Source organism: Protopterus annectens, chromosome 10.part0 (assembly GCF_019279795.1).
Source record: "Protopterus annectens isolate FY-2018-M chromosome 10.part0, PAN1.0, whole genome shotgun sequence".
NCBI classification, from domain to species: domain Eukaryota; kingdom Metazoa; phylum Chordata; order Ceratodontiformes; family Protopteridae; genus Protopterus; species Protopterus annectens.
In genome coordinates this window covers 1665813077-1665830234 of record NC_056744.1, presented here as the reverse complement: position 1 = coordinate 1665830234, position 17158 = coordinate 1665813077, and the positions used below count along the sequence as shown (strand labels likewise).

General features: G+C 40.6%; 1 protein-coding gene across 1 annotated transcript in view; it reads left to right on the top strand.

Annotated features, from left to right (window-relative positions):
* Nucleotides 1-5321: 5321 nt before the first annotated feature.
* LOC122814403 (zinc finger protein 708-like) overlaps nt 5322-17158 on the top strand; it is a 139083-nt gene continuing 127246 nt past the window's right edge. Inside the window, exons 1-2 of the mRNA XM_044086986.1 lie at nt 5322-5910; nt 5959-6738. Of these exons, the coding sequence (XP_043942921.1) occupies nt 5322-5910; nt 5959-6738 (1369 nt within the window). The remainder of the gene's footprint in view (nt 5911-5958; nt 6739-17158) is intronic.

The following is a 17158-nucleotide window of genomic DNA, read 5'->3' as shown; positions in this document are numbered from 1 at the left end:
TCTAATTCAATGCAAGATGCATCAGTGTATACAACAAAAAAATTACTAAAGTCAGGGTCAGTCAAGACTGGTTCTGAACATAGCATAGTTTTTAAGTTGTCAAAAGCAACTTACAATGTTGGGTACAACCTTTTTGTTAGCAGCATGCTCGATGGCTTCCATTGTATCCATTTGAGGTCTAATTACCTCTCTCTTAATCCTGTAGCCTAGGTTGATGTCTTTATACATATTAAGATTACTTTTGGTTCGTAGGTTCATAGGTAGATACTAGGCTATCTGCCCTAGGGCATTTATAAGCCTAGCCCGAGTGTATTTGGCTTTCGCCTCCCTATTAGATTAGCCTACTGTGCCTCTGTATAGTAGGTCACAGAAGGTAGCCCTTTAAGATTAGTTTACTATGCCTCTGTCGAGCAGGGACACAGAAGAGATCCCAGGGGTGAATTTCTGATTTCCCATCCACGCGTCCAGATTTTGCTTGAAGAGGGTCAGCGAGGGGCTAGGTCTAACATGAATTGGTATTCTATTCCAGAGTGAGGGGAGCCTCTGGGAAATGAATCTGTCCCTCCAGCATGTCCTATTTATTATTGTGCTGAGGTTTAAGTCCCTGGAGTGTGTAGCTCTAAGGGATTTAGATTTTTTGAGGTGGAGCATGTCCATTAATTCTGGGATAGACATGGCTTTGTACATCAGGCATAGATCGCCTCTGAGTAGGCGGTAAGCAACTGAGTAGAGCTGGAGTTTCTTTAGTCGAGCTGCATAGGACATCTGTTTGTAGCCCATGATCCTCTTGGTGAGGTACTTTTTTGGTCTCTCCAGTTGCTGCAGGTGTCGGGTAAGGTACTTCCCAAAAGGGGCATTGTATTCAATTATGGGCCTGATGAGTGATGAGTAGAGGGGCACAATGACCTCTCTTGATCTAGATGCGAACCCTTTCGTGATAAGGTGGGCTGTATAGAAGGTCTTTCTAACCACTTTGGCAATGTGATTATCAAAGGAGAGATTACTATCTACATTGGTCCCCAAATCTCTAATTACTTCTTCCGTACTTAATGGATTACCACCTATGTGCTAATTTGTGGGCACTTTGTTTTTCCCAAAGGGGATGACTATACACTTTTTAGCATTTAGCTTGAGGCCGTGGTTCTGGCACCAAGCATCCGTCTCCGTGAGACCCTTTTGGAGGATGCTTGTGTCAGCTGGAGAGTCGATTATGGCTCCCAGTTTGCAGTCATCTGCGAACTTTGTCAGCCATATTCCCCCCGTGTTAGCCTGAACCTCAGAGAAGTATATACCGAATAAGAGAGGTCCCAGAACTGAGCCTTGTGGGACGCCACTTGTAACTGGTTTGGATTCGGACATGGCACCTGCGATTCTGACCATGTGGGGTCTATCCCTGAGCCAGTTTGCAACCCATCTTGTGATATAGGGGTTGATATTTAAGCTGGTAAGCTTGTTTATGATGCCCGAGTGGGGTATTGTGTCGAAGGCTTTTGCGAGGTCCAGGTAGGCTGTGTAGACTACCTTGCCCTCGTCTATGGTTTTGGTAACTGTTTCAAAGAAATCAACTAGGTTTAAGAGGCAAGATCTGCCCTTAACAAAGCTGAATTGGGTCAGGTCCAGTGTCTAGGGGCTCGCAATGTCTTTGTTTATGAGTTCCATGATAATATGCTCCATAGCTTTACAGACCAGACTAGTCAGGCTTATGGGGCGATAGTTCCCGGGGTCCGTTGTGGCGCCACCTTTGTGGAGTGGGACCACTGTAGCTGTACGCCATTCTTTGAGTACATATCCTGTAGTAAGGCTAAGTTTGAACAGTGACTTAATGTGAGGGTTTAGTTCTTCTTGGAGCTCATGTAAGACACAGCCTGGGACACCGTCCGGTCCCATAGATGCTGTGTTTTTTGCTTTGGAGAGGGCAGCTTTCACCTGTGCATCTGTGATGTCAGGGAGGTTACATTCAGTTGGGATAGGCATTTGCTCCTTTGAGGGGGAAGGGGGGGAGAAGTTAGCACTGAATCTGTCTGCCAGGATGTTGGCTATGTCGGTAGGTTCGGTATATTTTGGCAGCATTAATGTCAAGTCCTCCCTATTTTAGAGTCCAGCCCAGGTTGTATATTGACTGAATGTGATCTCAGTGTTCTGAGTAAATGACTGTGTCATTAAGGTACACAGATAAATATGCAGTATGAAGTTTCAGAGCCTTATCATGAGCCTTTGAAGGATGATAAACACTCTGTGAAGTACAAACAGCAAGGCAGCCTAATGTAAAAGGCCTTTTGGGTGGAGAATGCTGTCTTCTTTTTCTGGCTTCATGGGTAAGAGGAATATGCCAGTACCCTTTTGTGTAGTCTGTGGTGGTTAAAAACCTTGCTTTGCTTAGCCCCTGTATGTGTTGATCCAGTCTAGGCATTGGACAAGTATCAATTTGAGATATATAATTCAGAAGTCATTCAAAAATGTGGAATTCAAAATGGCAAACTGTGATGCAATGAGCAAAATGTAACAACAAAGGGCAGTGCACAATTCAGCTTCTAAGGCTTTAGTATAATACTCTTCACACTAAATGGACTTCTTCAGGACTAAACATAATGCAGACACTGCATTTAAAACACAATGGAATCACATGATTCAAAGCAACCACTTCAAGACATTTAGACAGAAATAGTTGGAAATGTAACAATAAAATCCAAAATGTTTGTTATTAAAAAAACCTGTGTTACATGTAAATATGACAATAATGCAAAAAACATGCATTTATAATGCACAGATCTGCTTAAAATCTACTGTTTAGCTACTCTAAGAACAATGTTAAATGATTATACCCCCCAGACACGTACACTGAAGTTAGTTAACGATATGGACAAAATAGATGTAAACCTTATTACATTGATGACAAGCTTCATGAAAACCCTAGCAAAGGGTTGTACATTCGATTATGGAAATGTGAGCATGTTTTAACTCCCCATAGAGAAGAATGGCTGGGTATTTCAGAGTAGTGTTTATTACCACTGAATTATGCTGGGATTTAAAATGCTACTTAACACATTTATTGTTGCATCTCCAATTTGATAAGTACAGCAGTGTTTAATATTGTTCTGTGGAATTGTTTCAAATTCAAACACAAGCAGATAAACACTCACACAGTAACAGATGTTTTCTTGTAGATAAGTTCTCAAATATGCATCCTCAGAGTGTTATCTAGCTATTTCTAACACTACAATATGTGATATTTTTCTTTAGAAATAAAGGAGGATTAGACTACTCTTTCTTAAAGAAAGAGGCTAACATCTTTCAGATTGACAGGACTGTAAAATAAAAAAAAAACTTCTGAGAGTTTCAGAGATTGTTGGCTAAGCACATTAATGCTATCCAAGGTGCATATTATAAGGAAATAATGGATCTTCTTGGAGGGGGAACTCCCTTTATCTTCTGTGAAGAACCTGACCACATCCTTGTGCAGTCTGTTGTGTCTCCATAATCCTGTCAGGCATTATTGTTAATATTTGTGAGTAAGGTTACTACTGTGACACAGTTCTTAACATATTGGGATTACCTGCAGGAAGATATGTGCCCAGCCAGCCCACATCCCAAAGCTCTGTGGACACATAAACACAGATAGATTCCTCTTCATGCAAGGATGCATACCTGAATCCTTGATGAGGAAGCAGGCAGTCCTCGTCATTTTTTTCTTTTTTTACAGTGAAGATGAAAGCTGTGTTCTGTGGATGGAGACTGTACATCATAATTAGACATAAAGCATTCAAACTGTGGTGCTCTGCCTTAGAAGCTGTGGATTCAGGCAGGTACAGGTGAGGATAAGTGTAGTCCCTATCCCAAATTTATGCTCATCCTTCCTCCCAGAATGCAACAGGACTAAAACTACTAAAGGTGTGGAAGCTCAAACTACAAAAGTGGTCCTACTCAAACAGCTACAGTTATAGTGAATTGCTCACATTTCTGTAATATCTATATCATATGATACTGATCACTGCTGACTGAATTATTGACACATGTTAGACTGCCAAAGCTATATCAGGAAAGAGAGGAGGAAAAAGCAGTATTTCATCCTCTTGAATTTTAAGCAAGACTGGGTGAACATGGAGAGGGTTTGTTATAAAGTTATGGTTACATATAGCTACTTGACAGGGGATGAACTATAGTGTATTATACCATGACCCCCCCCCCAAAACGTGCACGCTGATTGCCCAGCATGCACATTGTAAATCGAGTTATACTAATGGAAAAAGGTCCGGTCGCCCGGACTTTTTTCCATTAGTATAACTACTTTAAACACTGTCTCGCTATGTTAAATGGGTTTAACATAGCGAGACAGCTTAAAATAAGCAACGGAGATCTCCGTTGCTTATTTTAAACTGTCTCGCTATGCTAAACCCATTTAACATAGCGAGACAGGTTTTAAAAGCAATGGAGAAAGCAAGATCTCCATTGCTTTTTATTAGCTATTATGCAATGAGTTTAACATGGCGAGACAGTTTTAAAATAAGTAACGGAGCCTCTGTTGCTTATTTTAAAACTGTCGCCTATGCTAAACCCATTTAACATAGCTTAAACATAAAAAGGCAACGGAGATCTTGCTTTCTTGCTTTTTCACAGCTCTGATGTACCTGTACGGCGCGCAGTACATCAGAACTGCCGCTGATGCCAGACATCTGCGGAAGGGCAGTAAACAGGCATTATACTATGCCATTATTTAAGAAAAGTAATAGTTTCTTTTCTTAAATAATGTCATGAATAATAATAACCCACTTCTGGTGTGGGGTACGGTTTTTATCGGGCTTGGCACTGGACCAAACCACCAACCTGTGGTAATCCAGCATTACCCACACCCAGGCGTGGGTTATTGCTATAGTAAACAGTACATTAACTAAAGGGAGGTGAATGGGGAAACAGAGACCAGACTGTGAAGCATGTATCTGAGATTACCTAAAACTATGAATGCCAGAAGTTAGATGTGAGGAAGATGGTTATTGGGGAGGGAAGAATAAACAGGGAGAAGGAAGGTGAGAAGGGGGCCATATGTCAGTTTTACAGAATTGTAAAGCAGCACTTAAGTTTGTGATTTAGGCTACTTGAAATAAACTAAACACCTACTTGCATTGACCAAATTCTGATAAAAAGTGGAACTGAACTACCTAACCTTATTTTATTAGTGGTGCTTATAACAGAATAAAATACTTAAAATGAAAACAAATCTAAAAATGTTTAAATTGCTAAATTATACAAACGTCATTGTTATGAAATACATTGTATATTTCTTTTGCTCTTATAATAATATACTTTCAAAATAATCTGCTTTAGGTATGAAGAGTACAGACTGCAATGTGAATTGTAGACAACAGCCAGCACTTGTGAGATCACACTTACATGACCCTACAGGGAACCTCCAGCAGAGGTCTCAGTCTGGAAAGGACATTGATGAGGTTTGTCTCTCTCATGTACTGCAGATTCAATCAGAGCATAAATGCCACCAAACTCATGAACGTGACAATGGAACACCTGTGACACATCATCAGACAGAGCATCTACAGCCATGTGCTCAGCCTGTGAAGGTGTATGATGAGCTTTCTCTCACTCCTACTCCAAGACTTCACTCAGGACATGGCTGCAGCAGGAGCTCTGAATGTGACACTGGAACACCTGCAGCACATCATCTGACAGAGCATCTACAGCCACGTACTCAGCAGGTGAAGGTGTATGATGAGCTTTCTCTTACTCCTACTCCAAGACTTCACTCAGGACATGGCTGCAGTAGAAGCTCTGAATGTGACACTGGAACACCTGCAGCACATCATCTGACAGAGCATCTACAGCCACGTGCTCAGCAGGTGAAGGTGTATGATGAGCTTTCTCTCACTCCTACTCCAAGACTTCACTCAGGACATGGCTGCAGCAGGAGCTCTGAATGTGACACAACTAAGAGATTTCACACATAAAAAGAAACGCACAAATGTGATGAATGCAATAAGTCTTTCACATGTGCCAGTGGCCAGAAAAAGCATCAAGTCATTCACACAGGATTAAAACCACACAAGTGTGCTGAATGCAATAAGTCTTTCGCATATGTCAGTGACCTAAAAAGTCATCAAGTCATTCACACAGGATTAAAACCACATAAATGTGCTGAATGCGGTAAGTCTTTCACATGTGCCAGTGGCCTGAAAAAGCATCAGGTCACTCACATGGGATTAAAACCACATAAATGTACTGAATGTAATAAGTCTTTCACATGTGCCAGGAACCTAAAAAATCATCAAGCCGTTCACACAGGATTGAAACAATATAAATGTACTGAATGTGGTAAGTCTTTCAAATGGGCCAGGAGCCTGAAAAGGCATGAAGTCATTCACACAGGACTGAAACCATATAAATGTACTGAATGCACTAAGTGTTTCACACAGCTAAGCAATCTTCGAAAGCATTATGCCATTCACACAGGACTGAAACCATATAAATGTACTGAATGCAGTAAGTGTTTCACACAGCTAAGTAATCTTCAGACACATTTTCCCATACACACAGGCATGAAACCACATAAATGTACCGAATGTGGTAAGTCTTTCACATTGGCCAGGAGCCTGAAAAAGCATCAAGTCATTCACACAGGACCAAAACTATGTCAATGTTCCGAATGCAGTACGTGTTTCAGCGAACTCAGCAATCTTCAACGGCATTATGTCATTCACAAAGAATTGAAGCAATATGAATGTACCAAATTCGGTAAGTGTATCACACATCTAAATGCAGTAAGTACTTCACACATCTTATCAATCTTCAACAGAATCATGACACTCAAACTATGTCCATGTTGGTTCACAATGTCTATAGAAAAAGTGGGAGAAATTAATAAATGTAGGTTCTGTAACACAGAGAAATAGTTGCACATGTCATTACTGGTTTCAGTATGTCTTCATCCTTAAAACATTTCACATTATTATTTATTCCCTTCTGCTGAATCACATACACCAGCTGGTAATTCATTACAGTCTTCTTTTGGGAGCCAAAGAAATGTCCACACCTTACTTACACTTTCTTATTTTCTGCTTCTGATTTTTATTTCTTTTTTGTATCCTCTCATCTAACTTGTTCCGCACATCATTTATTTAAGTTTCTTAGTGTTTTTTTTTAAACTTTCAATTTTCCCATTCCTCTTCATATATTATATCCCAGTTCTTTATTAATTTACTCAGTTTAGTATCTTTGTTTCCGGCTTCCCCTTCCAGTGTTTCATTTATCTCCATGTGTCCCCTACTTCCTTATTACTTGTGTACCTAAACTAGTGTTTGGCCTTTAGCTTTCCCTTCTCTGCTATCACTGTATCTCTTTAACCCATCTTCATCCCCTTTCTCTAAGTACCCTCCCTGTTTATTAATTTTCTTTTGGTCCCAAATTGTTCTGAAGCAGTCTTCTAACATACACTTCTTTAATGGGTCTGGTAGCAAGTAAATTGCTCTAGCATAGCTTTCAATTGCTACTAAGAATGATTCCAACAGCATAACAATTTCCCCTAATATAATGGTGTGATGTAATGTAAGTGACTAGTGTTGCCATGTCAGAGCAAGGGGTTTACAATTTTAATTCTTGGCTATGTTCCCTTCTGTGTGGAGACAGTATTTCCTCCTTGTGTCCTGTGGGTTTTCTTTGTGTGCTATAATGTCCTTCAAAACACATCCTGTAGGTGAGTGGACATTCTCCAGTTTCCCCATAGGTGTGTGTGTGTGTGTGTGTGTGTGTGTGTGTGTGTGTGTGTGTGTGTGTGTGTGTGTGTGTGTGTGTGTGTGTGTGTGTGTGTGTGTGTGTGTATGAGTGGGATTGTGTGTTCTTTAACACTATGATTCTCTTTCCAGAATGTTCTTCAGTGCTTTATGCCTCTTGGTTGCTAGGAGAGGCTCCAGCATTTCCATGACTCGGCAAAGATATAGCAGCTTATGAAAAGTATGTCAAAGTGTGTGTGTATTTATAGACATATATGTATTGAGATAGGTATATTTATATCTAATGTATAGTTGTATGAAGATAGAGATATATAAATCTATATATATTTATAATCCATATGTGTATTTATGCAAGTGTGCAGTTATACATTACATCCGTCTATGTATGTGTATTTTTGTGTGTACATCTGTATATATCTTTCTATACAGAGAGAGATGTGTATGTATAAATATCTATATATAATATATATATATATATATATATATATATATATATATATATATATAAAGAGAGAGAGAGAGAGTTATACTTCTGAATCTTGAAATACTGAAATATTGAATTTCAGTATCTTGAGACAAAAATATCTAAAGAGCAGCTATTCAGAAATGCATAATGATAAATCTTAGGTTGCCGAATCTGCAGTAGTTGTGGTGTGGTCTGTTCTGCGTAGTATGCTGACCCTTTAAAGATTAGTGGATTCTGGGTTGTAACCATGGTGGCCGATATGTGGTTATGTTCAGAGATTCAGGTAGGTTTGTAGTGTGTAAAAGGTTTGGTTAGAAATGTGTTTTGTTTTAGTTTTTTGGGACGTTTTAGGAGTAGGTTGGGGATAGGTAGGTGAGCGTGTGTGTGTGAAACTGTTGAAATTGGTGATTTCTGTACATGTATAGTGTGTGTGTGTTTCTTGAGGGTATAACTATGACAGTGTGCAGTGGGAGTGTAGGGCACTTAACAGTAGGTTTGTTGCTTTTTTGGTGATAGTGCGACCTTGGAGTTGGCATATGTAAGTAGCGGGGGTGTGGGGAGTGCAGGAGGGCTTATTCCCCCTGCTTAAACATATAATAGTGTTAAGTGTTTTGACTTTGTTTTTGTGTTTTATTTTGGGGAGGGTTGGGTCTTTTCTTGTGGTGCTTTATTTTTGATATTTTGAACATTGTTCTGATTTTTCATTTTTATGGCAGTTCATGATTATGGTCTCTACTGAAATTCAGTATTTTGAGATTTGAAAGTAGAATATATATGTGTGTGTGTAAGTATATATATACACACACACACATAAATATATATATATATATATATATATATATATATATATATATATATATATATGGTCTACCTGAAAATGCTGAAAATTCTAAACGCCGACAACGAGAACACAGACACCAGAAGATCGACAATGGAGAAGACCGACAGTTGAGAATCCCGATGCTGAGAACACCGACATGTTCAGGTAAGTGTGCGATACAGACGGACGTTAGGGTCAGGGTGTGGATAAGGTAAGTGTGTGATAGTGTTGGATGTTAGGGTAGGGTGTGGGTCAGGTAAGTGTACGATAGTGACGGACTTTAGGTTTGGGGTGGGTTAAGTGAGATAGGGTTAGGGTGTGGATAAGGTAAGTGTGCGATAGTGACAGACTTAAGGGTTGGGGTGGATTAAGTGAGTTAGGGTTAGGGTGCAGGTAAGGTAAGTGTGCGTTAGTGACGGACCTTATAGGTTCATAGGTTCATAGGTTTATACTAGGCTATCTGCCCTAAGGCATTTATAAGCCTAGCCCAAATTATTGTGGCTTACGCCACCCCTTATATGAAAAAATACTGTGCCCATTAGTTTGTTGTGCCTCTGTCCAGCAGTGACCCAGAGATGATTCCCGGGGTAAACCTACGATCTCCCATCCACAGGTCTAGATTTCTCTTGAACAGAGTCAGCGAGGTGCTCTGCCTCACATGGACCGGGATTTTATTCCACAGCATAGGGAGTCTCTGAGTGATAAATCTATCCCTCCAGCACGTCCTATTTATATCCGTGCTAAGGTTTAAGTCGCTTGCTCTAGTGGTTTTGGTGGATTTGGATTTTTGAGGTGGAGCATGTCCATTAATTCCGGGTTGGACATGGCCTTGTATGTCAGGCACATGTCACCTCTGAGCAGACGGTATGCGACTGAATAGAGCTGGAGTTTCTTCAATCTGGCAGCATATGACAGATTTTGGAGTCCCTTTATCCTTTTGGTGAGGAACTTTTGGGGTCTCTCCAATTGCTGCAGATGTCGGGTGAGATACATCCCGAATGGGGCATTGTACTCGATCATTGGTCTGATAAGTGAAGAGTACAGGGGAACAATGACCTCACTAGATCTGGATGTGAATCCCTTCATGATCAGGTGGGCAATGTAGAAGGTCTTTCTAACCACTTTAGCAATGTGAGTGTCAAAAGAAAGGCCACTGTCAACCTGGGTCCCCAGGTCCCTGATAACCTCTTCTGTGCTTAGTGGATTGCCACCTATATGGTAGCTTGGGGTTACCTTGTTTTTCCCGAAGGGTATGACTATACATTTTTGGCGCTTAACTTCAGGCCATGGCTCTGGCACCAGCTATCTGTTTCCGTGAGTCCCTTCTGAAGGATATCCATGTCCGATGCACTTTCCACTATGGCCCAGTTTGCAGTCATCTGCAAACTTTGTCAGCCAAAGTCCTCCCATGTTGGCCTGTACTTCTGAGAAGTAGATGCCAAACAATAGGGGCCAAGGACCGAGCCCTGTGGGACACCACTTGTGACCGGCTTGGAGTCTGACACAGCGCCAGCAACTCTAACCCTGTGGGTTCTGTCCTTAAGCCAGTTTGCAACCCATCTTGTGACATATGGGTTTACATTTAAGCTGGTAGTTTTTCTACAATACCCGAGTGGGGTATTGTGTCGAAAGCCTTGCAAGGTCAAGGTAGGCTGTATGGACTGCCTTTCCTCATCAATGGCCTTGGTGACTATTTCAAGAAGTCGACCAAGTTCAAAAGGCATGATCTTCCCTTGACAAAGCTAAACTGGGTCGGGTCCAATGTCTGCAAGTCCCCTATATCTTTGTTTATGAGCTCCATTATGATCCTCTCCATAGCTTTGCAGACTAGACTTGTTAAGCTTATGGGGCGGTAATTACCAGGGTCCGTGAGGCGCCACCTTTGTGGAGTGGGACCACAGTTGCCGTCGCCACCCTTGGGCACGTATCCTGTGGTAAGGCTGAGATTAAACAGCTGCCTTATGTGCGGGTTTAATTCCTCATTTAGCTCGTGGTAGCACACAGCCGGGGACACCATCCGTCCCATTGATGCTGTGTTTTTAGCTTTAGAGAGAGCAGCTTTCACCTGCGCATTTGAGATGTCCGGGAGGCTACACTCAGCTGGGATAGTTATCTCTTCTTTAGGGGAGAGGGGTGAAGTTTGCACTGAACCTGTCTGCCAGTATGTTGGCAATGTCTGTGGGTTCAGTGATTTTGTATCATTTTGGACTAATTCTGAGCATATCTGTGAGTTTCCACCCAGGTTCCTAACATAGCTGAAAAAGGCCTTATGATTGTCCTTTGAATCCATGGCAATTTTTCTCTCAAAATTGGCCTTAGTTGATTTTATGAGTGCTCGTATTTTTTACTAATAATGATCAGGGGTGACTTCCTTTATGGATTTTGTTCTATCATGTAATAGCTTTCTCCTCTTATTGTAAAGTTTGTTAATGGCTGGGGTCCACCAGACTGGACATTTGCCCTTTGTGGAAAGAGTCTTGGTTTTATTTGGGATTGCCTGATCCATGCAGTCCTGGAGGTGTTCATAGAAGGCATTTGTAAGGGCTTCCGTAGCTTGGGTTGTGGTTTCCTCTGACTCAGGGGCCTTGAAGGATACCACACCAGTCTTGAGTAGTGTGAAGTTTGCTTTAGAGAAGTTCTTCACTATGGTCTTTTTGTTTGGGGTGGGGCGGATGTGGATTTCCAGTGAGATTAGTTTATGATCAGATCTCACCAATGAGGGATATACTTCCGTGTGGAGCATTTTGTCCCCATGTTTGTGACAATGAGATCTAGTATATTTTCTCCTCTCATGGGAACAGTGACTAGCTGTTCCATGGCATTTGAATTTATGAACTCCAGGAACCGTTGGGCTAGAAAGTTAGGGCTTGAGTAATGTTCCCAGTCTATATTCGGTAGTTGAAGTCACCCAATATGATGGTGTTTGGAGATACATTTATACCTCCAGTGTCTTCAGGAAGGCTGTGTGGGGTTCCTGAGTTTGAGAGGGTGGCCTGTAGCATGCTACAATTTGTAGAGCAGTTTTGCCTATGGTTAGTTGCACCTGGATGGTTTCCAAGCTTCATGCGTTGCCACCAACCTGGAGGTGTGAGTATCCTTTATGAATATGGATACACCCTCCTTTTGTGGAGTGGTCCGGGTTTTGGGGCCGGAACGCATGATATGAGGTAAAACCTAATAGTGCCGGGTGCTCTCAGGAGCCTTGAACCAGGTTTCAGTTACAGCACAGACATCGATGTTCTCCATACTGAGAAGGGCCTCGAGTGCGTGCATTTTGAGATTTAGACTTCTGGCATTGAGCAGCATTACCCTCAATTTCTTCCCATTTTTGTTTTCTAGGGTGGTAGGTTTAGAATTTGAGCCTTGCCTAAAAAGGCACTATGGGGTGGCAAGAGCCTTAGCCAATAACCGGAATCCCAGGGGTGACAGGTGCAAGCCGTCCCTTGAAGCAGCGTGGCTTGTCAAGCATGTCATCCCAGGCAGACAGACACTGGATCCCCTTTGAATGACACCAGACATTAAGCCAATTGTTAAAGCTGATCATCTTGTCTCTATATTGTGGCATCATTCTTGGTGAAGGAAGGATACTGCTCAGGGTTAGGTCATACCTGCCTGGGCTACATAATCAGAGAGCTCCTCTATGTCTCTTTTCATGCAGTCCAGGGAGGTATCGCCTCAGGTCGCTCACACCAGCATGGACAATGACTGTGTCATATTTGTACTTGCTGTGGAGTGACCCGAGTGCTTGTGTTATGTGGCGGATTCTAGCCCGATAGGCAGCTTACTGTGACCCTCTCCTTGTTCAGCCTGGTGAGTGGGACGCCAGTGTGTCTGACTATGGAGTCACCTATGACAAGTATGTTTGGTGTTGTATTTGGCCTTAAGGGCTGTGACTGCTTTGCACACTGCTTTTGTGGTTTATGTGTTGCTTGTGGGGTGTCTTGAGGTAGCAGTTGTTTGGGTGTCTGCTTTGGAGGCCTCTGCTGTTTAGGTAAATTTTACTCAGAGCCTCCGAGTATGTCTTTGTGTGTTTATGTGTTTGATTCAGTGGAGTGGTAGCATTATGTGAGGCTGGTTTTGTGGTGTGTGTAGTTGCCTTCTCCTCCTGTCTGGTCTTGCCAGTCCTGAGTTGAGAGAGCTCAGCCTCCAGTTTGGCTAAATAGCTGCATCTCTCGCAAGTATTTGTGTTATGTGGGAGGAGGAGAGGGTTGTCTGTGTACATGAGGCAGTTATAACATTGCCTCAAGATTCCCAGATTCACCAGCTGGACCGGAGAGGAGATTGACAACTGACCTTTGGACATGCTAGAATAATATTGGGAAATCCTTAATTGAAAACAAGGGCCAGTGGGGAGTGAGGGTGTAGTGCTTTTAATTTTAGTGCTGACTTATATAATTGCTTTAGTGAGCAAGTGCCAGGTAACTTGAGTGCAATGTGTTACAAGTAACTAAATGCAAAACGACAAACAGTAACTTTCTTTCAAGTGAAACAAGGAAATAAGTACAGTAAGCAATGCAGATATCACTAGTGATCCACAGAAGCTGAGAAGTTGCGATTAGGTGGAATTAGCTTCCAGGAAATAACAAGCAAACAAACAACAAGCATATAAACAAAGCTAGATTCAGTAGGCCTGGATCTAGTCTATGCTAGAGCAAACAAGGTGAACCAATTTCAGTAAGATACAGTTCAAATATTCAGGCACTATAAACCTTTAACCAGAAAATTCCCAGCTCAGAAGGGCAGAGTCCAGCCTCTTCTCCCACAAGAGTGCAGACCACGAACCTTCTTAATGTAAAATAACTGGCCTGAAGCCCAAGTGCCTAAACCAGAACTAATACACTTGGACACTGGGCTCTCAATCAGCAGTTCCCAACTTAGAAGGATGAAAGCTACCTGTCCTGCCACACAGTGCTTGCCACAAACCTTCCTAATGTAAAACAACTGGTCTGAAGCCCAAGTGCTTAATCCAAAAGACTTGAATGATAGCTACACTTTAATCAAGTTACAACCAAGCAGTAATAAATACCATTGAATACTTTAGAGAATGTCTGGATTAGTGCTCAAGTTACACAAACAAAGCTAGATCCAGCAGGCCCGAATCCAGTCTATGCCACAGCAAACAAGGCGCACCAACTTCAGTAAGAAACAGTTCAGATATGCATGCACTATAAGCCTTTAACCAGAAATTCCCAGCTCAGAAGGGCAGAGTCCAGCCTCTCCTCCCACAAGAGTGCAGACCACGAACCCTCTTAATGTAAAATAACTGGCTTGAAAGCCCAAGTGCTTAAACCAGAATTAATACACTTTTAGAATAACAGACACTGAGCCCTCAATCAGCAGTTCTCAACCTAGAAGGATGTAAGCTACCTGTTCTGCCACAACAGTGCAGACCACAAACCCTCTCAGTGCAAAACAACTAACTGGTCCGAAGCCCAAGTGTTTAAACCAAAAGGCTTAGAATGAGTTACACCAAGCAGTAATAAATACAATTGAGTATTTTAAGATGATGCAAAAGTAAAAAGAAGTAGGTAAAACACAATTACAGTAAAAGCAGATGAAATTTTTTTTTTTTTTTTTTTTTTTCTGAACAAGTGCTGAGATCAAAGAAACAGATTTGAGTGCTGAAACTAGAAAACTGGCTAGTTACAAGAAAAAAAACAAGCTAGAAGGCTTCCCTCAAACACAGAAGGGCTTGGGGGCTCAGAAGCCTACAAATAGTCTGTACCACTTAACAAGAAAGGCAGGAAATAAGCTTAATTTTTTTTTTTTTTCTATTTCCCAGATGCTCTCTTTGTACACAGTAGGAGTGCCTGAAATCAGAATATGATCTCACTGCACTCAGTTGAGTGAGCAAATGAGATGGGCCCAGAGGCAGGCTGAGGGGCGGGCAGTTTCAATGCCACTAAGATTAACACCAAAACAAAAACAGGGTGGGTGGGTGGGAACTGAAGAGCAGAATAACCAGTTAAAAATTCCTTCAACACTCCTTCATACACAGTTTAAATCAATTTAAATACTGTATTTTTAAAAAAAAAGTGCATAAAAAGGTACTTAAATTCTCTTATACGTCCAGTTGAATATAACCAAGTTCTTAGCTTGCCAAGCTGAAGTTTTAAAGCAGGAATTATTTCACATGCACCAGTTTAAATATGCAAGGACAGGAAATCAATGAATGTGGCTACCCCCACACCTGTAATTACTAGCAAACAACAAAATTCAGCCAACACTAGCTTTTAGTTCAAGTTACTGAAGAGCAGAATAACCAGTTAAAAATTCCTTCAACACTCCTTCATACACAGTTTAAATCAATTTAAATACTGTATTTTTTAAAAAAAAGTGCATAAAAGGTACTTAAATTCTCTTATACGTCCAGTTGAATATAACCAAGTTCTTAGCTTGCCAAGCTGAAGTTTTAAAGCAGGAATTATTTCACATGCACCAGTTTAAATATGCAAGGACAGGAAATCAATGAATGTGGCTACCCCCACACCTGTAATTACTAGCAAATAACAAAATTCAGCCAACACTAGCTTTTAGTTCAAGTTACTGAAGAGCAGAATAACCAGTTAAAAATTCCTTCAACACTCCTTCATACACAGTTTAAATCAATTTAAATACTGTATTTTTAAAAAAAAAAGTGCATAAATGGTACTTAAATTCTCTTATACGTCCAGTTGAATATAACCAAGTTCTTAGCTTGCCAAGCTGAAGTTTTAAAGCAGGAATTATTTCACATGCACCAGTTTAAATATGCAAGAACAGGAAATCAATGAATGTGGCTACCCCCACCTGTAATTACTAGCAAATAACAAAATTCAGCCAACACTAGCTTTTAGTTCAAGTTACTGAAGAGCAGAATAACCAGTTAAAAATTCCTTCAACACTCCTTCATACACAGTTTAAATCAATTTAAATACTGTATTTTTAAAAAAAAGTGCATAAAAGGTACTTAAATTCTCTTATACGTCCAGTTGAATATAACCAAGTTCTTAGCTTGCCAAGCTGAAGTTTTAAAGCAGGAATTATTTCACATGCACCAGTTTAAATATGCAAGGACAGGAAATCAATGAATGTGGCTACCCCCACACCTGTAATTACTAGCAAACAACAAAATTCAGCCAACACTAGCTTTTAGTTCAAGTTACTGAAGAGCAGAATAACCAGTTAAAAATTCCTTCAACACTCCTTCATACACAGTTTAAATCAATTTAAATACTGTATTTTTTAAAAAAGTGCATAAAAAGGTACTTAAATTCTCTTATACGTCCAGTTGAATATAACCAAGTTCTTAGCTTGCCAAGCTGAAGTTTTAAAGCAGGAATTATTTCACATGCACCAGTTTAAATATGCAAGGACAGGAAATCAATGAATGTGGCTACCCCCACACCTGTAATTACTAGCAAATAACAAAATTCAGCCAACACTAGCTTTTAGTTCAAGTTACTGAAGAGCAGAATAACCAGTTAAAATTCCTTCAACACTCCTTCATACACAGTTTAAATCAATTTAAATACTGTATTTTTTAAAAAAAGTGCATAAAAAGGTACTTAAATTCTCTTATACGTCCAGTTGAATATAACCAAGTTCTTAGCTTGCCAAGCTGAAGTTTTAAAGCAGGAATTATTTCACATGCACCAGTTTAAATATGCAAGGACAGGAAATCAATGAATGTGGCTACCCCCACACCTGTAATTACTAGCAAATAACAAAATTCAGCCAACACTAGCTTTTAGTTCAAGTTACTGAAGAGCAGAATAACCAGTTAAAAATTCCTTCAACACTCCTTCATACACAGTTTAAATCAATTTAAATACTGTATTTTTAAAAAAAAGTGCATAAAAGGTACTTAAATTCTCTTATACGTCCAGTTGAATATAACCAAGTTCTTAGCTTGCCAAGCTGAAGTTTTAAAGCAGGAATTATTTCACATGCACCAGTTTAAATATGCAAGGACAGGAAATCAATGAATGTGGCTACCCCCACACCTGTAATTACTAGCAAATAACAAAATTCAGCCAACACTAGCTTTTAGTTCAAGTTACTGAAGAGCAGAATAACCAGTTAAAAATTCCTTCAACACTCCTTCATACACAGTTTAAATCAATTTAAATACTGTATTTTTAAAAAAAAAAGTGCATA